Source organism: Lepidothrix coronata, unplaced genomic scaffold, assembly GCF_001604755.1.
Source record: "Lepidothrix coronata isolate B3197 unplaced genomic scaffold, Lepidothrix_coronata-1.0 Scaffold43, whole genome shotgun sequence".
Taxonomy (NCBI): Eukaryota; Metazoa; Chordata; class Aves; order Passeriformes; family Pipridae; genus Lepidothrix; species Lepidothrix coronata.
The window spans coordinates 2,200,358-2,224,073 of NW_016690223.1; the positions used below are offsets into that span (position 1 = coordinate 2,200,358).

Consider the following 23,716-nt stretch of genomic DNA (forward strand, 5'->3'; position numbering starts at 1 on the left):
CTTGCTGTCATGGCTGTATGGCATGGAGTTGACCTCCACCAGCCTGCATGCAAGCCTGACTGTGTACCTGCTAGTTGCTCATGCTTATACTGGCTTTTTTAACATACTTCTGGTGACAATTCTAGCTGTCCTGCCTACATCCACACCTTGAAACCCAGGATTGCCCAGTGTACACCAGTGGGAACTGTTTGGCTTGCAGCTAATTCTTGCAACCTTTCCTAGGTTCACGAAGAAGCCCCTGTGCACGGACCTCCCTAAGCTGCAGGCCAGCATCCTTTCCCTCTGATTCTCCCAGTCCCCCATGTACAAGGCGCTGCCTGCTGGCACCTCTCTGCACCTTCCTGCCTGGACATGCTCTGCTGTTCTGCAGAGAAAGCAGAAGAGGGAATGTGAGAGTTTGAACCGGAGTTTATGAGCAGGCATGGGAGTGCAGTCAGAAGGGTGAGAGGACTTGCAAGCTGGGTCTCATGTAGCTTGCCCACTGACTTTTCTTCATAAGTGCCATGACTCCAGTGCTACTGCAGTATGTTCTGGCCAACTCTGTTGCACCTGGAGTCTTACTTACATGTTCAAGGCTGTTGCCATAGGGCTCAGGCCAGCTACAGGTGACAGCTGTGGGCTCACATCACTGCTCTGCTCTGAGCTGGTATGAGGCTCCAGCTCTGCAATTGTCTCCTCCAAGTGCAGACACCACTGATCTGCAGGCATCCTGCCCAAGTTTAGCAGCTCAGGGCACAGAACATGCTGGAAGCCGATAGACATAGTCCTATGTGTCCATAGCACAGCCCCTAAGCTTATTGCAAGTCACCTTTGACATGAAGTGGCATGAGTCCGGTCCTGGAGTGTCAAATATCATCCTGGTGCTTCTGCACATTTATGTAGATAAGCCGTTTTGCAAATAGGCCTTCACTGGCATAGTTTCTTCATGACTGTGTTTTTGTGCTCTTTCCCACTCTGTCATAGAGTTTTGTAGAGAGCTTACCTGCCCTAGAGAAGCAGTTTCGAAGGCAGCTTCTGGAGAACCCCTCCCCCAAGAGACATTGTGGGCAGCAACACTCTGTAAATACTTCTGAAAACTGACATTCAAACTTTTTGCTTTGTTTCAGCTCCAGTTAGAAGAGTTTTACCAAAATACCATTGCCCTCCTCTTATAAGTGTTCCGATTACCAGTCGTGTCTTCAGCCAGTGTTGCTTTATTGAAATTGTCTTAGAAGTTAATAGTTCTTCTACCTTGCTTTTCACCCCTGCATCCCATGGATACCTCGTCATGATAGTTTTACTTCTTCTCTGCCTCTGTTTTGCTTAACTGAGCAAGCCAAGCTCTCTGCTTTCTGTCCAGCTGGGGTTTTTAAGCTTTTGTGTTCTTATTTTCAAAGAGTGCATCTTTCCTGCTTTTCTCCAGATAAAAGTTTCAGTTAGATCTTGGTGCAGTGACTTGCAGAAACTGCAGCCTCCCCCAGACTGAGATCTAGAGTTCCTCAGCCCAGTCTGTTTCCCAGAGGTTCCACAGGAACCATTTAGTTCATCAGAACTTACTCTTTGGAAATAATAGATCTTAAACAAAATTAGGCTTGCTGTTATCCTTCCCACTTAATCTAAACGGCATCACTTCGTGGTCCTCTGTTCCAAAGTCATCCTCATTATTTAAGATAAAGAGCAGAATAGAATCTATTCATGTTCATTCAGCAACATGGATAAAGAAACTTTTCAGCTGTCCCATCCAGGAATAACTGGTCTTACTGTGGTTAATAGCATTTGTTCTCCAATCTGTACTGCGAAGTCAGGTCTCCCTTGCTGATACAATTCCCATTTCAGTAATGACATAGAGCTCTATCCAGATCCATATCTGCTGTAAGAGGTCAAGAGCAGACCCAGTGTCTCTCTCTTAGTAGCCTTGTTTGACCATCTGTCCACAGCATTTCCAAACATATTCATTTTATGCTGTTTCCAAAGTGTACTGCTTCATTATTGCATGACAGTATCCTACCATATAAAACCCATATTTCTTTTCTTTGAAAAGCACAGACCTTTTGACACTTGTTTCAATAATAATTGGTGTTCCACCCTGTTTGTGAATTTTCCTGTAATAACACTAATGCCTTGAGTTCCCCTTCCATTATGTCAGTCTGCTTGTGTTAATAGCACACAGCTATTTTAGCTGCTGGATTTTTTGTTCACCTTTTCTGCTCTTATTTTGGTTTTAGACTGCATTTGGCTCCATAGTTATACTATATACAGTGCTTTCACTGGCAGTATCACATGCCTGACCCTTTTCTCATCATTAGTTGCATTTTCTTTTTCTTCAGATCCCCAAAATACCCTTCTCACTGTTATTTTAATGTTTATCTGACATTTTCCCCCCTTGCTTTCTGGATCCTGAAACCAGTGAGGAATTTATGTTCACCTCCCCAGACCTTTCCTTGCTGTGTTCATGATGTGGATTGTACCATGGCGGTTCTAGCAGTTGGGATATTTGGGTGAAACCCTCCTGAAGACTCATCTTGCAGTGAAAGTACCCAGAAGCCACCATTTTATGCAGAACTAGCGGCTGAGAGAGGCAGGAGGACTGTAAACATTTCCTCAAGGGTCACTCGGGCTGTGTGAACTGTGTCAGTTCTTTTCCAACTGGCATGTTCTGCACTTGCTGGACTGAAAGACATACTCAGTTTTCAAGGTCTGGGCGACATGAGTGTATTTTGAAATGGCAATGAGAAGGAAATGAGTGCTTACAACAAACACTGGTATGGGACAGTAAGGTGGGGGTTATTTGGTCTTAAATGGTCAGAATTTTATAGAGGACTTCCTCCTGCCAGCCATCCTCCCATTTTGCTGGAAGGAAAACCTATTGTTAGCAGCAGGGACATTATGAAAGCTTGAGCAATGATGACCTCAATGCAGAGGTAACACACATCTGCATAAATGGGTACAAAAAACGTGTGTTTGTGTGTATGTGTATTCTTCAGTCAAAAAAAATATGTGTGCAACCTGTAAGGCTGCAAGGAGTTACAGCCCTCATAATCCCATCTTCCACTGTAGAAGCGGAGGCTGCAGCAATCAGTTAAGAAGATGGTTGAAATTCCTGATCACAGATTAGGTAAGTACATGATGGAACAGCAAATTGTTTCTCTCTTCTGTGCTAGCTCATTGGCTAGTGTTTTCTCACGGTGATGTTTTCTGTTCAGTACTACAAGCTCCACAGGCTGAATGGAGTCAAAAAAGACTTTACTGTTGCCTTTGTAATGGGTAAATTTTATTTTCGCATCCTTCTGCACTGAAAATTAAGCTTGCCAGTAATATGCATCAAAATGGAAAAATACTTTTAAAATAAAAGAACAAAACCACAGCACTACCCTGTTTTTAAGAAGAGTATGTATTATAATATGTCATCTTTATGTGTAAGATGTATATCTCATCTCTCTTTAGTCAGCTGTCTCTTAAAATATTTTTATCTTGCACTGGTGAAAAACATATCAGTGTTGTGAGTCTGTCTTCTAACAATTACATGATCTTAATCTTTACTCCCAAGATGTAAAGTTAAGATGCTTCGGTTTTCTACAGCTTTCTGCATGATGTGCAAGACCATCTATAAGTCTTCCTACTACCATTCTTTTTATTAAAGCTAGTATTTTTAACAAGAATATGTTGCAACTGTTTGTTTCAGTTTTTCAGCTGATAAAATGGTATTGTTAGAGAACGGAAATCATATGTGTAGCTTCATGACAATACAAATGTAACAAAATAGAGGAGCAGGAAGAAGGTTTCTGTTGAAAATGTTCTGTATTTTTTCTCAGGATAATTTGTGCCATAGCTTACTTGGCAGTGCCAGAAATGAACTTAAATAGGAAAAACTATTAGTTCATTTAGACCCATACCTTTATTCTTCTGTGTCTCATACTAGATCCTTTCTAAGGAGTGGGAGAACCTCTGTGACTGCCAGCCCAGTTTTGTATTGTTAGTGAAATTGCTTCCTCCTGGCCTCTATTATATAACTTCCAAAATTTTCATTCTTGGTCTTTCATGCACTGTTGTTGAGATATGAATATAATTTCTTGTTTCTTCCCAAGATCTTGGTTCTGAATCCTACTGGTTTACCTTACACCTCAACAAGTATTCTGTTTATTTTAAGAGAGTTTCTCAACCTTATTTAAGTGTTTCAGAAGTGGACTCAATGGCATCCTACACCAAGGCGTTTGACAGAGTTACAGTACTTACAATGCTCTTCAGGTATTTCTTTCTATATTGCACATTGCAATTTTATTTTAACAGCTATGTTCTTATTCTGTCATTAGGCAAAATAAATTAAAAATGAAAAAGAAAAGAGAAAAAAACAAATGGGAAAAAAGCCTTAGCTCTGGTCCTTATTCTCTGTGTCTTTGACCTAACCTGACTCATACCAAGGTTAACTATCATGATGTGGGAAGGGAAAGGACACGTCTGTTAACAGACAAGTTAAATAGGGGCAAGCTGCTATTTGCTCTGTTGTAGTTTAATAAGCCTAAAGGTAAAAGGTGGAAGACAAGAGTGTTGCTTTTGCAACATTTTCTAGCTGCCAAAAATCTAAAATATCAAAGAATCAAATCACCACAAAATATGTAGGAGTGGTCTGTGCTAGAAAGTGAGGCAGGGGGTAAAAAGACTGATCTTGTAGACAAGGAATAAACTGGACTTCTGCCTTCTGAGTACAGTGGCAGTGAGTTTTAGGCATTCCATCTAGAGTAGAGCATTTAAATGGAAAAAAGCAGTGGAGGATGCTGAGACAGAAGTAGAATAGACCAAAAACTAGCATACTCAATAATGAAGTTCTTTACAAAAATAGTTCTATTTTAGATGTTGTAACTTAAAATAAGATCTTATAAATTCCTTCCTGATGAGGTAAGATAACCATGGCTGTAGTGTACAGATGGTGCAGTTTATTTACTAACTACATTTTTTACGTCAGTTGGCAGTAACATTTTAGTAATACCCAAATATGCATCTTAAGTGCCTCTCTCTAGGCATCTCTACCGGAAAATTCAGGCCATGGTTGCTTTGAACTGCTTCAGCTGCTATTTTCTTTAAAAACTTATAGTATGGCTGTAAAGATAAATACCCTTTAGCAAAATCAAGAGGGGACTGTGTTATCCTAATTTTTATTTAGTTGGAAGGGGATGAATTTGAAGGAATTGATGAAACCAGATCAAAGTTTGAACTAATATCAAAATAGTATGAATTATTATAAACCTCTTTCTCTCTCTATGAAATGAACTCAGATCAGAGATCACAACATAATAAAACAACAGCTGTCACATCCGGCTTTCTCAGGTACCTGTTTGATTTTAATTATTTTTTGACAAGTCCAGAATAAACAGTCTGCTACCTGAGTGTTATCCTCTGCATTGCTTGTATGAAATCTTATGCCAGAATATTTCATGCCTACCATTTTGCCACTTCACATGTCTGTGCAAGGCAGATTCTGATCCTATACAGTTAACATGCAAAGTGAGTTTCATTCAAAGCATATCTTGACAATATGCAGATATAATTCCACAGAGTGATAAATAGTAGGTTAATTCCTCAGTGAAAGAACTAGGTGCTGTTTAGAGATTTGGTGTTCATTTCTGAACACTCTGCTGACAAGGGGCATGAATCTAAAATGCAGCAAACAGCCCTGCCATGAGGTTTCTACCATTGTTGGTATCGACTTCATGAAAAGAAGTTTTGTCTTTGAAAGCAGTGCTGGCAAAAACACCAGTAGGCTCACACTGCAACGGGAGGTACTGCAGCTGTGATGGAATTCCTGCTCCTTGGTGACTTTTATGCCCTATGAATTTGTGGAAGTACTTAAGGTCCAGGTCCTTTCTGGTACCTTGTGAAGGTCCCTTGGTGTATGAGGGACCAAGCACTGAAACTTCCGAATGTAGCATGAGGTACCAAGTTCAACAAGACAGCAGTTGTTTGTTAGGAAAAACTGTGGCTGCTGGACATTCTTGTCATTATTTTTTCGTCCCTCTCCAATGTTGCCTATCTGAGACCTTGACATACTCTTACTTCTTTGTACAATACCCACAATCCTTCCTTTTCTTTGTTGTTTCTTACTTCCCTCTTTCACAGGGAAGGCCGAGCATCTTCTACTTTCCACTGGCAAAAATTAACTGTTTGTGTATGCAGTCAGTTCACCATTTACTTAAATTAGCGAAAAAAGAAACCAGAATGCATTCATTTAAATACTTAATTTTTTATATTCCAAAGCATTGTATGTAGTTATTTTTAACCTGGTTTCCTAGGGAAAGATGTTCCTACAATAATTTTTCACTAACCACCCACTGTTAATAACTTCAGGAGCTTTTGTGTTGATCGCAGACTTCAGGTGGGACAGAGATCTCAGTTCTGAAATCCACAGCTTCACGAATGCAGACAGGCAGGTAGAAGGGAGAGGATCCAGTTACCAGGCTGGTGGGGCTGTCACACAAGGTCAGCCTTTACTGCTTGAAGTAATAGAATCCGCATGGAGGAGACTTCACAAGGACGGCCACTGTAGAGAAAGGGCCATCAGCGTGGGGCACTGGTGGGTACCAGGAGCCAAAGCAGGAAGGGGCAGTCCCAGCAAAGGTGCCCTTCCTTCACCTGCCTTCGGTGCTGCTCCTCATGACTGCTTCTTGACTCTTCTTGACATGCTGCTCAGGAGAACACCTCCAAATCGTGAATGTAAATGCTGCACAAGAATATACCGGCTTTTCAGTTTGCCCTTGGACATTTCTTCTGCACCTCTTTTTGTAGTCTCAGACTGCTGGCCCCTGGCCCTTGTGTCCCTTGTGCACCAGTCTCTTCTTTTTCTTGTCTCCTTCCAGTAGGACAACCCAAAGTATGTTGTCCTGGATCCTACTGACAGCATCCTTCGTGCTTGTCCGCAAGCCCTCTTACCTCTGCCAAGGCATTATGAAATAGCTGTCTGATTTCTTCAGGAATATACCAACAGAAAGAGAACTAGGCACGATAGCAGGTGTAGATGAGCTTGAAACATGGCTGTACTTTAGGAAACAGCCACTATGGATGCAGACCTGTGTTGAGAACAGCTCATGGTAGTGTCCTGACGTCATTACAGAAACAGAGTGGTACCATTAGTGGTCCAAAGGCTAAGAATGCACCTTTCAAGATAAACTCATTGCATCAATTTTATCTCAAATCACAGAGTTTGTTACACAAACAAAACCCAAAGTCACCAGTGTTTTTTCTGGTAATGTCCTTTTATTCTTTCAACGGCAAGATTAACATTATACTACAGTGTTACCCAGGGGAGGGGCCATATTTGAAGTAAAACAATAAAACAAAATTTAGGAACAGCCAATAAGCAAATGCTGAAGTTGGCTGTATGAATCACGATACAGTAAATTCAACTTCTAACAATCTTCTGATTTTATGGTATGAAAGAGATGGAAGAATTCTGCTTTGGTTTGTCTTTATTTCTCCGGTTTCTTTGCTTTTTTTGTCTTGCTTTTTAACATTGGATAGATTATCCCTCTTCAGTTTGATACCACACACTCACTGTGTGGTACATGGACCCATTCCTGCAACATGCCACATGTTTGGGAGTGAAGCTGTTTTGAAATGGCACTTTCAGCATAGATAATTGCAGCAGGAATGCTGCTTTTGAGGTATCTTCAGACTTGAAGATGAACATGAGTTGGTAAAGCTGCTTTTCTCAGTAGTCTGCTGGTGACTATTTGAAAAGAGTATGGTGACCTGTCCAGGAGACACAGGCACTTGCTTTCCATTATGTGGGCACCTTTTATACTAAGTCTGCTGCTGCTTCAACTTCAGTTTTACACCTGCTGCACTGGTTCTCTGTTTGCTGTTCCAGCAATTAAATAATACAGTAGCCTTTAGAAGTGTGTTTGCAGCGATTCAGAGAAAAGTAGTACATTTTAAACTAATAAAAAAAATCCTTTTTTTTAATTCACCAGTCAAGTGAATTTCTGTTTGGCTTAAGCAGATTTTAAAATCCTGTCTACGTCATTTGTCTTGTTAATAAATTACAGGGCTTTATACCACATCACTTCGTTGCGAATAGATTTGAAATATATAAAGATCAAAAATACACATATTTTTAACAATTTTCTGACATAATAGCCAAAATAAAGTGCCATGAAGCTATTAGCAGTAAATTAAATTTTTTAGTATGTAATTTAGTATAAATACTGACAAGCTGAAAAAAAAAAAAGAACCCCAAACAACAAATGCATACTCATTAGTCATTCAGTTTAGCCGTACAGAGGCAGCAGTCGGCCAGGGTGTGCGTTTTTATGTCTGCTTCAATTGCACACTTCATTTATTTGGACATGGCATAGGCGGCTTTCTCTGTCACACGGCATCACTGCACGATTAGCAAGTTGCGCCCCAGGGCAGCTGGGACGCTTTGCTGGGGCAGATGTTCTTTTCAGCTTATTCAGTGGCCGTTGTGGGGTTGTTTACTGTTGTCATAGCTACCTGCATTTCCATAGCAGCCGAGCTGTTGTGTGCGAAGCAAGTGAATATAGTTATAAAAGGATCATATTTTGTTCTGTCTCTATAACTTACCATCTGTCAGCTGACTGTTCATGATGGATGTAGAAACCAATTTAAGAATAACAGCAGCCAGCTGATGATTTTTGCTTATATTAAAGTGACAATGGATGAGCATGCAAGTGCTTCAATGAAATGCTAGTTTCTTTTTTTTTTCCTTAATTGTAGCAGTTTGTCTTCCAACACCTTCTCAAACTTCACTGAAATCTTTCTTGACCAATCAAAATGACTGAATGTCATCTTCTGTACTTGCTCAGGTGTAGGTATTCCTTACGCTTTCTCATTCTACTGTTGGCTCATCCTCTCTGTTGCTTCCAAATTGTGATGTTGCACCTGCTTTCACAGATCCTTTGTAATGAAATTTAATACTCTCCACAGAATTAAACAGTGAATTGATGAGGCTGACAACAAAGGTTTCATGCACGTACGAGCACGAGTACGGTTTGGTGACACAGGTCGCTGTGCTCTACTTCATAGTAGCAATGGGATCACATGCAAGTTTGTGGGTAAATTCAGTGTGTAATCAACAAGCCCTCTGAATAACAAACTCTCATACCTTTTCACTGCAGAGATTTGGTTGAACCTATAGTTTAGCAACGGGGGCAAGAAGATTAGCCCAGTTGTAAATAATGTATTTATTGGTTGATTTTTCCAGATCCTGACATTGATGCTGCCACTGCCATGATGCTTTTGAATACTCCCCCTGAGATACAAGCAGGTTGTGAGTAGATATTTCTATAGCATATAGCAACATAGACATGTAAAGTTAATATTCTCTTTTATAAGTATACAGCCTACCAGATAAAAAGGATTTAATAAAGAAATATAGCATCCCTTATAGAACCTTACACTTGTATAAGTGTACACTTGACCCTTACACGAGTATAATTTTGTGGTTCATATTACATTCTTTGTTACATGAATAATATTAATCCATGATCTCTAATGTAAAAGAGGGGTTATTGTTATTCATGACATACACTTAAATGAGTAACATACTATTATCCATACTGATAGAAAGACCCGGGGCAACAGCCAGGAGAAAGGCAGGGAGAGAGAGCAATAGAGCGAAGGGTACATGGCATATGGTTTTGTTTTCATTTTGTTTTGATTTGACTCCCATCGTGTGAGTTACCACAGCCATCTGGATACTTTCCATTCACTTGGGCACTGTTTCAGCTCCTTCCTTGCACACATCCTGCCTGTTTTGCTTTTTTTCTGGTCTGACTGATGCAAGGCAGTAGCAGCTACAGGGAGCAAAGAGAGGTCTCATTTCCTGCCAATACTGTCCTCCCTCTTCTATGACCAGACCTAAGGGTTTGGTGCTGCGTATTAGCAGAGCACTGAAGGGGCCTTGGCCCCCGCTGTACTGAGCTGTGCAAATACTGCAGGAATCGTCCTGCCCCACAGAGTTCACAGTGACGGTATTAAAGGAATCCATAGTGGAATACAGCGCACAGAAACAGGCAGTACAAGAAAACAAACACATTGCTGGTCAGCAAGCACGGTGGTAATGCCAAGTGACAGGCAGCTGTAAAAAATAAAGGCAGAAGTTAAAATAGAAGCCATTATCAAGCCTGTCTAGCATCACTGCTATTGTTCTAGCTTGGGCAACCAAATCCAAATTCCAGGGGAAGCCATGATTTGCACTTTGATACTCTGCCTGGGGAAGAGAGTCAATTACCATCAAAGCATTTCCCATGCAACCGAGGAAAGATACAGTCAGCCTGTCTAGTGACCCTGCCAGAGGAATGCCTTTTGAGAAGCTTCTCTCAGTAGTGTATGATGTACCAAGTTAACCTCCCTGTTCTGGAAGGAAAAGAATGGTCCTTGTCCTCTCCTAAGCAGCCTTCAGGGACTGTCCGTGGTAAAAGGGTGGCCAATCCCCTCTTTGTGTAGGTAGGAAAAAAGAAAGATTTTATTGGGAAGAGGGGGTTACCCTTGGACTTAGTGGGAAGAATAAAATGAGACATCTTCCAAAGGATCCCAGATTTAAAGAAGCCAGATTTGTGGGGCAGAGAAAAGAGGGAAAGGAGTTGGTGTAGAATGAAAGTGCAGGGGTCAAAGGGCATGTGAGAGAGGGAAGGGGACATAAAGCAGTATGTGCATAGAAAAGGATGGGGAAAACACTGAGTAATATGAACTCCTGGAGGAACTGGGGAATGGGAGAAGATTGCAGACAAGAAAAGGAGGAGTTACATAGTACTAAACATGTACTAAGCACACTGCAGATTTTTATCACATGCACGTGTTTGCCAGCATTGCAGTGGAAGGAATTTGGAGACTTCTACACTTCAATAAAAGTTCCTTTTTCTCTGGTTGAGTTACAACAACGGAAGACTGCATTTGGGGAATATAGAGAGAACCCAGAAAAGATGGCGGAGGTGGAGCAGAAGAAGAAAAAAACCTTCCATAAATTTACCTACCGTAGGATTGACCTGGATCAGCTCCTCGACATGTCCTACGAGCAGCTGATGCAGTTGTACAGTGCACATCATGTGTATTCTCCTGGGCCTGAGGCCTTATTAAAGGACCCACTCTTTTTATCTTATCTAATACACTAAATTGGCCTGGAGTCTTTTTCTCTGCGGTCTCTTTAGGCACCAGGTTGGTCTAAATCTGCAGTGTGTTTAGTACATTTCATAGACTTCATAGTTTGAAGGTTGGCAAATCTCTATCCCCTTGTCACCTTCCCAGTGGGCTCTTGTGTCAGGATGTCAAAAGTGAGAAGGAGATGAAAGCAAAAAGATGGCTCCTCATTCACATTTCTCCTTTCTTGATGTCCACAAGTAACGAGGCCCTTCTCTGCGCCTTTAAACTCAAATGCAGAGTCTGCTCAGAAGTTCATTAATCCTTCCAGATGTTGGTAGAATTGCCACGAGGAAAGGGCAGAAGTTTTTATTGTAACCTCAGAGGTCTTCTAAATTACAAAGGAGAAATATTTGGGGGGGGGGGTTGAGTGGATACCTTGAGGAAGTAAATCAGCCTGTCCTATGAATTCCTGTTGGGTCTCACTTAAGTACTATGTTAGGAAAATCTTAGACAACCTAATTAACTCTTACTGCACATTAAGAAAAAATTGCATGAAAAAAATCACACTTCAAATTAGTTTTCAAATAAAAGGCAGATTGTTTATAAAAGTTTCACCACAATGTTGAACATCATCTAGAAGCTCACAGTTCGTTCTCTGCTCTGTCAGTGGCTGCAGTGGTCTGTAAATCAAACTCTGAACTATTAGGGCAGTTAAATGTGTGGATACTGTTTGATCCCTTGAAGACCAAGAGTTCTGTTGCTGGTATCAGACTGTGGTGTCAAGTATGTGCATAAGGGCTGCAAAATGCCCCATCCTCTGAAAACAAGATTTGAAAAGGGAAGGACCTAGTTTGCTATTTGGCCACAGGTGTTAATACTTGACGGAAAACATTCTTTTGGTCCGAGAGTCTGACTCCAAATATGCCACTTACTGGCACAGCAAAGAGTCAGATGGAGGCAGAACCTGAGGTCATTTCACCTTATAACAACTCTGTGACTCAAGAAGTTTAAAGCTGGTCAATTAAGATCTTTGCCTATTCTACCAGCGTTTAACCATTGTTGTGACAAGTGGATACCTCCAAAGCAGATTGTGAGAGTCTGGATTCATTTTCTGTGGATGGTTACATGTATTGGCTTTTATCTTTGAAGACATCTTGCTTTTCAAGTGGCATAAAAATCAATGTTCAGCTAGGGAATGTGAGTGCTAAAAGCATCTTTAGGTTGAAGTTAGCTACAGCAATTATTCAAAGTCTTATTGAAATTTATTCTTTTAATATAGTCTGTCAGAAAGGAATCCCATCTCAGTGGCGTGAGAAAATCCAGAGTAAACTATTCCTGCTTTGTAACAGATTGATTAATTAGTTTTTCTTTTATATGAAATATTGAAATGTTGTCTGACAAACATTGCTTACCATTTACCCCAGTTCCATCATGCTTTAGTTTTCATTCAAAAAACCAAAAAGGCAGAATAAAAGAGTAAAACACTGTTATTAGGATTATTTTGAGTTTGTGTGGGTTTTACTTTATAGACTCATGAAATTGATTGTTCACTTTGCTGCTAAAGGATAGGAATTATACAATTATAGTTAAAGTGTTAACATCAGAAATCAATTTCTAAATTATTAACACTTTGCAGTATATTCACAGACCAAATGCTTCTATATTGTAACTAAAGGCAGAAGTTCAAAGTAGCCAGCTGTGTACAAGTTTCTACTGAAACATGCAATCCAGCTGGAACCAGGAGCTAAAGCGTAAAAGATACTGTGATGTGCTAAGGAAGGGCATGTAAGAACATAGATTTAATACTTCTTTTGCCTCAGTTTATTGAAGTCTTTGTGTTTGATCGGGTTTTGTATAGCTAAATTATGTTTAAAAATAAACAGCAGCTGGAAAATCTACTTTCTTCAGTAACAGCTATCATAAGTTACAAATAGTTTGGATTTTTCTTAGTAGCCTGTTCATGAATATTAATTCCAAAATATGTGATTTGCATTAAAAACTGTATCTTGACCTGCAGGGGACTGGGTACTGTCTGCGCCATCTTGGGCAAGTTGCATCACGTTTCTGGGCCTGTTTCCCTGATGGGAATCTAATTCACAGAGAGGACAGAGGAAAAAGGGATGGGGAACAAATGGTAGGGCTCAATTTAGAAATCATGGGTATTAAGTTAGTGAAGTCCATAGGTTAGTTTTGTACAGTTGTTTTTTTGTACAAAAGATTTTCAACACTTCAGTTCTTATCAATGTCTTGAAAGTAAATATTACAGCTGTCACTCCAGCATAGCATTCTCTGCTCTAGAGAGTGTAGCATTCTGGGCACATCATTCAGTTTTGCCAAACAATGTGTTTTGCCATGATTAAAATGGAGATTGGTTTTGGTGATTTTGCAGTGTGTTTAAATTCCTGAGATTCAAGTCACTGGAAGCATCTAAGTAGCAACACCTTCTTAATTGGTGAGCTCATTCTGAACTTGGAGCCACTTGCTCTTCAGGAAGGGCCAGTGAAGAAGCGAGGACGAGTAGTGTATTGCTGCTACTGCTGGTGAACAGTCCTGTGGTCATAGGGATTATCCTGGAAATACTGATTTAATTCAAGAAGCTTCTTACTCAGTGCTATTACACATAGCTTCAAGTTCACGTGTAGTCCTTTGCCCATTGTGTATAATTTGTGAATTGCACATAAATGTAAGTATATTTCTCAAGCTAAAGTTTAATGCTGCAAACAGTTATAAAACTGCTCACAGAAAAAGTTTGGGTAGAAACCAGGAACCTGAGAGTCCTGAACATCCATCTTCTGGTTTCAGTACTGCTCATCACTACTCATTCAGGGTGGCTGGAAAGGGGTGGCCTTTCAGAAGACTTTGCAACACTGGTTTTGAGGGTGGTTCCTTATAGGAGACTGAAGTGCTGTGGTGGAGATGTTTGGGAAGATATGAGCATGGAGTTTTGCTTGGTGCTTCTAAAAAAGCAGGTTTTCCAAGGGTGAAACTAGTTCTCTCTATGGTTTGGAAATCTTTAATAATCTTTGTCTGAAAGCACTTAAAACCCAGACTAGATACATATATTTTAAATTTGATAGGAGGAGAAGTAATTCCCTAAAGAGATCTACTAATACTTTTCCACTATACCGCTAAAATTTTACCCCAATGAAATTTGCTGTTTAAGCTAATGCAAGTGGATTGCATATGTGGAAGGTACATATACAGAAATCAACACCAAGATAAAATTGCCTTAATGACAGTCAGAAATTCTTCAAATAGGATAAAATAGATCATGCTGTTTTCTTGGGACGTTTTTATTGTATATGAAGCTTGAAAACTCTAATGTTGTTTATACTGCTTGTGAACAAGTCACTTATTATAACTTAGTAGACAGCTTCCAATCTAACTTTTAATATCAGAAAATGATAAATCATTGTCAGTAAAATGTCTCATAAAGCTATTTTTGTTGACAATTTCATTTTAAAACAAAAACTAGGAAAAGACATTTTCATAAGGTTCAAACTTTCCCATTCCAGTTGCTGGATTTTAGTTGGTGGGTTTTTGTTGTTTGGTTTTTTTTTTACTTTGATGTTAATGTATTAAGTCATTAAAGTGATGGAATAGAATTGGAAAGAAAACTTTTATGAAATACTTTCTACTTCTTTCTCCCTAGTCCTCATAATACTCTTGGACAAGATATGAGTGTGGTAGGATTATCAGGATACATTTCTCTCCCCCACCTCAAATTTTTGTTTAGAATAAATGACTTTTTGGATGTATCCTAGATTGACAGTTTTTAAGGACTACAGACTATGAAATTTAAGAGCTTTAAAATTGTTCTTGAGCAGTAAAATAGAAGTTAGGCAGATGGCATCAAATTTATGCCTGGGATAAGATAGTTGAAGTGAATAAAGTTACTCATTTGACAGATAACATTTGCTTTTGGCAACTTCTAATGTCCCATCAATTATACATCATCAGCAAGTTCCGATTTTCAGTTCTTGTAGCCTGAGATAAAATACTCTGCTAAACTCTATACTGTAAGAAAGCTTGGCAGAAAATACATAAAGCTGACACATTTTAGCAGAAATTCAGTACCTCTTGTCTGTAATAATTTCATCTGTGCTACAAAAGATGGGTCAGGGAAGGGAGCCCTGAGATAAATGCATGTGCCGCATGATGACAAAAGAAGCAAAGAATCAGTCTATCCCTACAAGATACCTTCACACTCCCATATTCCACTTCTTTAAAGTTCATTTTCAATAAATACTATTCAGTCTTCCTTACTAAGTATTGCCTACCTTGAGCTGGACATTTTAATGAAGTGTATGCTTGTTTCCCAGATGACACAAAGAACACGTTATGTTTGTTACCCCTTTCTTCTTCATTTCCTTGACAGCAAATCTCACTCAGTGCTGATATTTAACTTCCATGTGCCAACATTTAACCAAGAAGTTAGTTTCCTTTTTTATTGAGCTGTTGAGGTGTCAGTGTGTCTGGTGACTCTATCCATTGAGTATTTCCTCCTTGTCGTAGTTTGAGACCCCTAAAATCCAATTCCCGAGTTCTTTTCCATTTCAGTTTTGCCAAATTTTATGTTTAACGATCAAATCTTTAGGGAAGGACACAGTCTGACGTGGTTTTGATTGTTGTGAAGGTCCTGGATGAGATGGTTGTCTCAGCTGGAGCGGGGAAGCTTGCTTCACCTGCACACACACTTGCAAATAAGAGATTATGGATGCAGTCTGTTGAGGGATGTGATGAAAGAAGTCCATAGTTTGGGATATTCTACTCGGCTAATGTGCACTCAAGACCATGCTCTGGATTTAGACAGTCCTGCTCTGACTATGGAGTGATCATATGGCCATCTACTTATTTTCCACCTACAGAGCCTGAGTACAGGCTACAAAACAACATTGGATTTTTGAAGGACTTTTGTTGGATCCTTTTAATACTGGCTGAACAGAGTGTCTTCATGGATTCAGATTATGATATGTTCTCTTGGACATCATTCACTTTATTTTCTCTTAAACTATAGTATGAATGTTCGCTACAAAAGACAGATTTTTCCCCTTGGAGAATTTCAGAGATGCAGTCTTGATATTTGACATAAGCAGCATAAGATCCAAAAATCATCTCTCCATTCATGCAGCATATTCTCTGTACGCAGTTTAACTCTAGTCCAGTGGAAGTGTTTCCTGGGTTTAAGTTTCCTAAGAGCAGAATGAGAACATAGAATGAGATAGAATGAGCAGAATGAGAGTTGAAAGGTGAATAACGATTTTGTTGTTTCAGACTCTTTATATTTCACTAGGAACATTTTGTGAAAGAGGAAACCTTCATCAGAGACGCACAGGTCTTTTTGCATTGTTTTCTTGAGCTGAGTATCTCAGACATAAACGGCTCTCGCCACTTGCACAGAAAAGGTGTAAATTACATTTCACACTTCTGCCTAAGCATTAGGAACCATGTAACCTGCCTGTACTGTTGGTTAAAGAAGCATTAAAAGAGAGGGGTCTGGAATGTAAGGTGTTAGTCCAGGATGGCAGTGATTGATGAAATGGCTTGGAGTAAATTATCTTGCCTCTACGCTTTGAATCTTCAATCTAAAATATAAATACCTCACCTCGAAGTATGCATTTGAAACGTAATTAAAGCTTGTAAGGCGTAAATATATCTTTGGAATAAAAGCACTAGGTAATTTCTAGTAAATAATCCACGACCCTTCAAAAGCACAAAGATGTAGAAATAATTGTATATAAGTAGCCATCTTCATACAGCCTGTACAAAGGCAGGAAAAGTGTGGGTGTTAGGGACAATGTATTAGTAGTTTACAATTCAGTAGTTGTTATTTTTGAGAAGGATGAGTATTGATGCTTTAAATGTTGTAAGTAGAGATGCACAAGCAAGAAAGATTGGTCTTACAGTGGCACATTGGTTATGTGGGTAACTTGAAATTCATACCTTTTACCATTGAATTATTTTGATTCTGCTTTTCATTTTAGGTTTAAAATGCTATGGAAACTAATGTACTAGCAATTGGGATGTTTAGTGCTGTTTTCTTTATGGTTCTAGATACTTACTGAAAGGATACACTGCATTGTCCAGTGTCCTCCTTCAGTGATCCATTGCATACCACCTTTCTCTTTGTCTGAGTGATGTAGTAGTGATATTGCTGCATCATAATTCAGAGAGTTTGGGGAAACAAAACCAAAAATCAGTGGCAATAACAGTGCTATTGTAAGCTGAAATAGTTACTGAATTCTTAGTGATGATTTCAGCACACAGAGCTGTGGTGTACTTCGAAGAAAAGTTAGAATCCCAGAATCATAGTTAAGGCCTCTTCTGCCCTAAATAGTCTGTCGAAGCCTTTCAGTGAGTGGTGGCATGTGGCACAGACCAGACATCACGGAAGGGAATTTCATAGGCAGGAGAAAATACAAAGTTGTCTCTTTGGGGATATTTTCAGAGGACAGCAAATTTCCATGTTTTCTTTATTTTCAAACATTTGTTAATCCTTGAAGGGAATATGTGGAGTGTGTGTGTGTGTTGAGGTGGGAATGTTTCAAATGTGAAGCCTTTGAAGAGAGTGTTTCCTGGGTAGCACACCGTGACTTAGAAACCTGCAAAGAGTCAAGGAACATGGAGTATGGGTTCCAGTGAGGATGTCAATGTATAGAGGGTCTAAGTTGTGAGACTTGGAAGTGTATTACATATATATATGTATATAAAAATATATATATTCATATGCGTATATATATGGGAGTGCAAGAAAAAAGGAAACTCAGGGAAGGTAAAGAAAGAAAGACAGGAGACTACAGAATTGAGGAGGAAGCAAACAGGATTTTTTGAAGAAGCAATGGTGTTTGTCAATAAGGCAGAAGGAGAGGACAGGAGAAGAAAAAGATTAAAATAAGCATCAGCTAACTCTGCCAGCAGAACAGGATAATTATATGGTAACCATGGAAAGAAGAGTTTGGGCATCAAGGAGCCTGTTGCTCTCTTTTTGCAGTAGAACTTACAGTATGTTTGCTTTGAAGTTTTACAGTGTGTATATTTAGATAATATCCATAGCTAACTGACACATGGTTCCGTGCGTTTGCATAAATATTTCATTTCAATATAAAACTCTGTGGTTTGTATCATAGTAAAGAGAAAAGTCCCAGATCTTTCTTGGTCAAAATCTTTGTCAAAACTCTTGGTTCATTTCTTTTAACGGGACTTTATAAATGTAGAGAAACCATACTGTGTAGTGCAGTATACAATCTGTCCCTCTTAAAAGCTTGTTGGAAAAACTATGCCCATTGAAAATTATGTCTTTTTATTGATCTTTTGGTATTTAGCATGTTTATCTGTTGCTTTGAATTTTCCTGTTATCTGTGCATTTTAGGTTAGCCATATCCTTGAGCAGGCTGCTTTTGTTTCATGAACTGGTGTTTCGACCATGTCAAGGTCGTGCTGTTGAAACAAATAAAAATGAATTCAGATTTTGGAGTTTTTAGCAATATAACATTGCTCTACAGTATCTACAAACCCAAACATCGGAGCATTGAAAGCATCATAGTGTCCCCTGAGTGAAAAATTTGATCAATTTCTCATGAACTAGTGCTGGAGGGAAAAGTGTACAAAATAGTGAAGTATAAATAGCAAAATGCAATTTTAAAATTATTTTGGTCATTGAAAGCTGACCCAAGTTGTTATAAAGTAGGTTCTGTAATTTTAGCATTTGAGACTGTACTTAAGCACTTAAATATAAATGATCTGTTCTTCAGAGGTGCTTAGAAGGATGGGTGTAACACAGGGATAGGATTTGTTCAGGGAAGTGATGTACTCTCACAAACAGGAGAAAGAAAATTATTTTCCCAGAACTAATCTGTGTGGCCTGGAGTAAAGCAAGGTGAGCACCAGGATAGCAGGAAGGGAGTTGTGGATCTGGCTTGGTGTTAATACAAAATTGAAGTCTGCCTCAGCAGCTTAAAACTAATATATTTCTGAGCCAATATTCCTCTGCCTCAGAATACACTAATATTTTGGGGTGTGAGTATTTGAAGATGGGCATGTAAAGTGTATATGTTGATTCTTACGCTGAATAATTTTTCTAGTCTCCTTGTAATTTGTTTAAAAATAAATTCTGTGGGTGTATATAAAGTGATAAGGTTTACATTTATCTTATATGTGTTTATATAATATCTGTGTGTTTAAAAATAATATACCCAGAGTAATGATCATCATTTTCTTTTTGGACATCCCCCATTACGGGAAGTTATGGTATGAATGATGACTTAGAGTAAACAGAAAATGACCAAACTGGCTAGCTACGGATGTTAAACATACAAGTTGGGCTACAGGCTGTTGGAGGTTACTGCTCCAGCCTGAAGGGACATAACATCTGTGCAAACAAATGCCATTGCATCTAAGTAAGTCCCTGGTAAGTGCCTAGGCTAAGAACTGTATTCAGTAGTCCTGCATCTCACAGTGGAGGATGAAAATACTGAGACCTGTTAAGGTAACTCTTCCTTTGATGGTGCCTTAGTGGTGCTTCTCTGCTGTTCATTCAGCTGCAGGGCTGGCTGCCCTGGCCTGAGCAGTGCACAGAAATATGCCTGCATAGCGTAGAAAACAAGTACTGCGTTGCAGGTTAAAATCATCTTGGCCAGAGCTGCAGTTTTTGATACACAGCCAAGTTAAAAGACCTCAGTGAAATCTCTCTTCTGTAGTGGCCAGTACCTGCACAGTTCAGTGTCAGTGGCATCAGCGTGCCTTGTTGGATGGGAGAGGCTGGGCTGTGACCCATCCCTGTACTGCCAGGCTGGGTGACAGAGGTTATCGATGGCCAGAGAGAGGGGCTAATTAGTGGCATGGACATAATGTCTTTTTAGCCTCTTCTCTCTCCCTTCCTGGTAAATACATATTTGTAGTTAATATTTTATTTTGCAGGAGGCAGAGGCGAAGAGATTGCTGCTCAGAAAGTAAACTGGGATGATAAAAAGCTATGAACTGTATTCTTGCAATGAAGTACTTATGTTCTGTTTATCTGTAAAGGATCATTGTTTCTTTTTGTAGACAAAATAGTTTAATCTGTTCTCATAGATGATTTTGACTCTAAGCACACACGTTCCCAGCAGAATGGCAATTACAAAACAAAAGTGATTTAATTGTACAAGGAATGATCTGCAGCAATTAGGTCAGGCAGTGGCTTTCTCAAGTCATGTTTTCATTGGTTGCTGTGAAAGTAGCATTGGAAGTAGCATGGCACTCAGAAGAGTTGAGGCTGAGATGTCGAAGGTAAGCAGTGCACAAGCCTCTCTAAAGATTTTTCAGTACATTGAAAAGCTTAAGTTCCATGTTGTGCTCCCATAATTTTCTAACATTTCTTTTCAAAGAAAAAATGTTTTGTGTTTTGTTTTTAGTTCCTTCGGGAGTGATACAAAATGGAGCTCGAGTACTGAGTAGAGGAATATTTCCTGGAGCCAGGCCATTGCCAATCAACCCTATAGGAAGCATGGCTGTCGCAGTAAGGTAAGAGTGGCTCATTGGGGGATCCATATGAAATAAATTAGTATTTTGCAGAAAGTGTAAAAGTATATGTGAGCTCTGGTCAACAGATACTTTGCTGCTTGCTAATACTTCTGAGGTTCTAAATGAAATAAAACTCTGCCACCTAAAATTCTTGGGTTATCATTCTTTGCAACATAGTCATGGCATATATGTGTTGCACACTGGTTTGTAAAAAGCAGTTTTATTTTCACTATCAAATTACAGACAATTTATGGTGAGAACCTCCTACTGTGGCCTGTTTTTCTAAGTGCAGATGCTTTTTCCTGCTGCTTCTCCACCCCTTTTTCTTAAAGACCTTTTCCTGGATTAAATACCAGAGAGAAGAATATCAATAATATTAAAGCAAACCCTGAAAGATATCAGAACACATAGCTGTCATGTTGTTATTAACTTGGGTCTTTGTGAGGGTGTTTCTTTCACTAAAGTTTTATTTCAAGGTTATACCGAAACATTCAAGGGTAAAATGTTGTTTAAGATACTCCATTATCTCAGGAAGCAGGGCAGTAAGAGACATCTAGTGATGGCAGTAAGAACTGTGGTTCCGTGGTTTGCTTGCTTAAAGCAGTACTGGTTTATTGGTGGAAGAACAATTTGCCTCAGGTGTAGCTCCATTTTCAGTCAGTAACAATAGAGATGAATTTGGTCAAGTGTTCTGCCAGTGCCCTTCTCTTTCAGAACTCTCAGTATCTGCAAAAGCTATTTCAGCTCAGGCAGTGGGGTATTCTGGGTGGGGTTTCATAATTAGTGCTGACCCCGCTTTGCTGGGCTCTTCCAATTACATCCTCTTTTCTCAGGAAACGGCTGCAAGGCAGTGAAATAAAGTATCTTGAAAGCTCTTATTTCATTATTATTTACTTGGGGTTTTATACTGAGTTACTCTTTAATTTTTTATCCCTTTTCAGAATCAGTGTCTAGCCCTTTGGGTGCAGTATTTCAATAAATGGAAAGAGAGACAGAGAGAGCCTGTGACATTCGTGTACTCTTGATGCTTAAAACGCATAGAGGGGAAGACACTAATTGAAATAAAATCCATATTTTTTGATGGGCAACTTTTTCAGCTGTTTTTCACATTTGCTACGCTGAAGGGATGCAACCCCAAGGGTCATCCTCCAGAATTCTGTGGAGTTCCCTCCATCTGGCTTTACTGCAGCCAGGCCTTGCTGGCAGCGGAGGTCAGCCTCTGCATCAGCTTTGCCACTGGCTTTACCCAGGACTTGTATTCTGCTCCAGTGGGGATTGCAGAGCTGTGGGACTTCTGGGTCATTAATTATATATCATTTTTATGAGGTTGTCCAAGCTAAATGGAGGACATAGTGGTCTGAATATTCTGTGCAGAGTTTATCTGCATTTCCTGCTTAGACCCTGTTTCATAATCAGGGTTGACTCAAGGAGGAGATAGAACTGTTTTACTTCCAGGCCACTTGAAAACTTAATTCTGTATAGGCATCTTCAAATTGCTGTGCTGTAAATCTGTATATAGTTAAATTTTATGTGTTTTCAGAGGACTATTTCTTATGTTTTTTCCCAGCAAGTAGAGAACAGGATCTTTACCAGCTACCTGTTAACGTAGAGTTGGGAAATTAGGGATTTTACCACTCCCTTGCTTATGTTCTTTTTGCTCTGTCTTGAAGAAAATCATTTATAATTAGTTAATACAGACATTTCTAATTCTTTTTGTTCTCCAGCCTTAGGCACTATTAGAAATAGCTTGCTATGAATATATTCCTAGTGTGCATGATGTCTGCTCATGTTTAAAGGCTCCTGCAATATCCCCTCTTTTAATTCTTGAAAGGCAGGGTTTGGCACAGACAAGAGGCTTGAAAGCTTTTGAGAAGTTAGGGGACTCTACAACAGAGTTGTACAGGCAGTTTTGCCTTGCTTCCTTCAGGAATAATAATATTCGGAATTTCTTTAGGAAGAAGATCAATCTGGATTCACAATGCCTCTTAGAACATCATCTGGTCCTCTCAAAACTAGATATTTCTGTTATCAGTTACTGTAAAAATGACTGTTTCTTGGTGCCTATCCCTCTCCTCAGATACACAGGGCTAAATAGGACCTGTCATGTTGAGTTTTCATGGCATCTCATGAGAATAACTTCTGCTTATAATGTGCAACAGGGGGAATTTACCACAGCATCCATGCAGCCTTCTTTTGCAGTTAAGAGTGGGAGTACTGCTCAGATTGAGCTGTCATTCCTGCATAGAGGAGGATGCTCCAGTCAGGCTGGCAGGAGATGTTTTCAGACCTGTTTAGGTGCAGGAAGGTTGATTTCCTCTTCTAGCTTTCACCAGGAGGGAGGTCTGGGCAGGCATGGGCGGTGGTACAGTCTCCTGTTACAGTTCTGCAGAAATTGTGTGCCTCTGGCTATATATTGAGAAGCCAGACAGCTTCTTTCTAAGAAGTTTTTACTCAAGCATGTATTTTCTTGAGAAGAGTTCCTTTGGTGTTGTAAATGAAAGGCCTAAAGCCACTTAAAGAAGGTAGTTTTCATCATTCATATAGGACACCTGTAGCATTTTCTTGGTAGAGGATTGTTGCATAATAAATTAAACCTCTTAACTGTTTTTCTTTAGTTACCATGTCTAGAAGTTACAGGTTCTTTTTTAAGGTGCTGGTCTTCTGTTGGCGCTTCCTTGCTGTCTGAGCTTTTTATTTAATTTTGTGTTTATTTCCTCAATATCTTAATGGTATTTGGTTTTGTTGTCCCCCAAACTGGAGCATATGACTCGAAGTATGTTGTCCTGTTGTGCAGTGTCATTAATGCCAAAACAGAGTAACAAAAAGGTTGGTCTTGGATTAAATTCACAGTTGTAATGAGGTGGAGTGTTTTGACTCGTGTTATTCAGAAAGGAGACCAAAGCCATAGCACTGGACTAAAATGCTGAAATCTGTGATTTCTGATGTGTTAGCTCCCATCAGTTGGAAGGTTTACTGTGCTATTCATCTTTGACAGTGTGACTGAATGCATTTTGTTCCTGCACAAGGTATCAATGTGTTGCTGTTCCCATGTAATTACATGTAATTACTTTATATTTTTATATATAAAATAAAGTACAATTGAATTAAGTACTTCGGGTTAAAAATCCTACTGAAATGTGTTTAACAA

General features: G+C 39.4%; 1 protein-coding gene across 8 annotated transcripts in view; it reads left to right on the plus strand.

Annotated features, from left to right (window-relative positions):
- FOXN3 (forkhead box N3) overlaps positions 1–23,716 on the plus strand; it is a 207,898-nt gene that overhangs the window by 169,779 nt on the left and 14,403 nt on the right. For 4 of the 8 annotated variants that reach the window (XM_017813829.1, XM_017813826.1, XM_017813831.1 and 1 more), the window contains exons 5-6: positions 9,194–9,259; positions 20,460–20,568. In XM_017813829.1, the coding sequence (XP_017669318.1) occupies positions 9,194–9,259; positions 20,460–20,568 (175 nt within the window). The remainder of the gene's footprint in view (positions 1–9,193; positions 9,260–20,459; positions 20,569–23,716) is intronic. The other 4 variants (XM_017813830.1, XM_017813832.1, XM_017813833.1 and 1 more) reach the window with 2 other exon arrangements.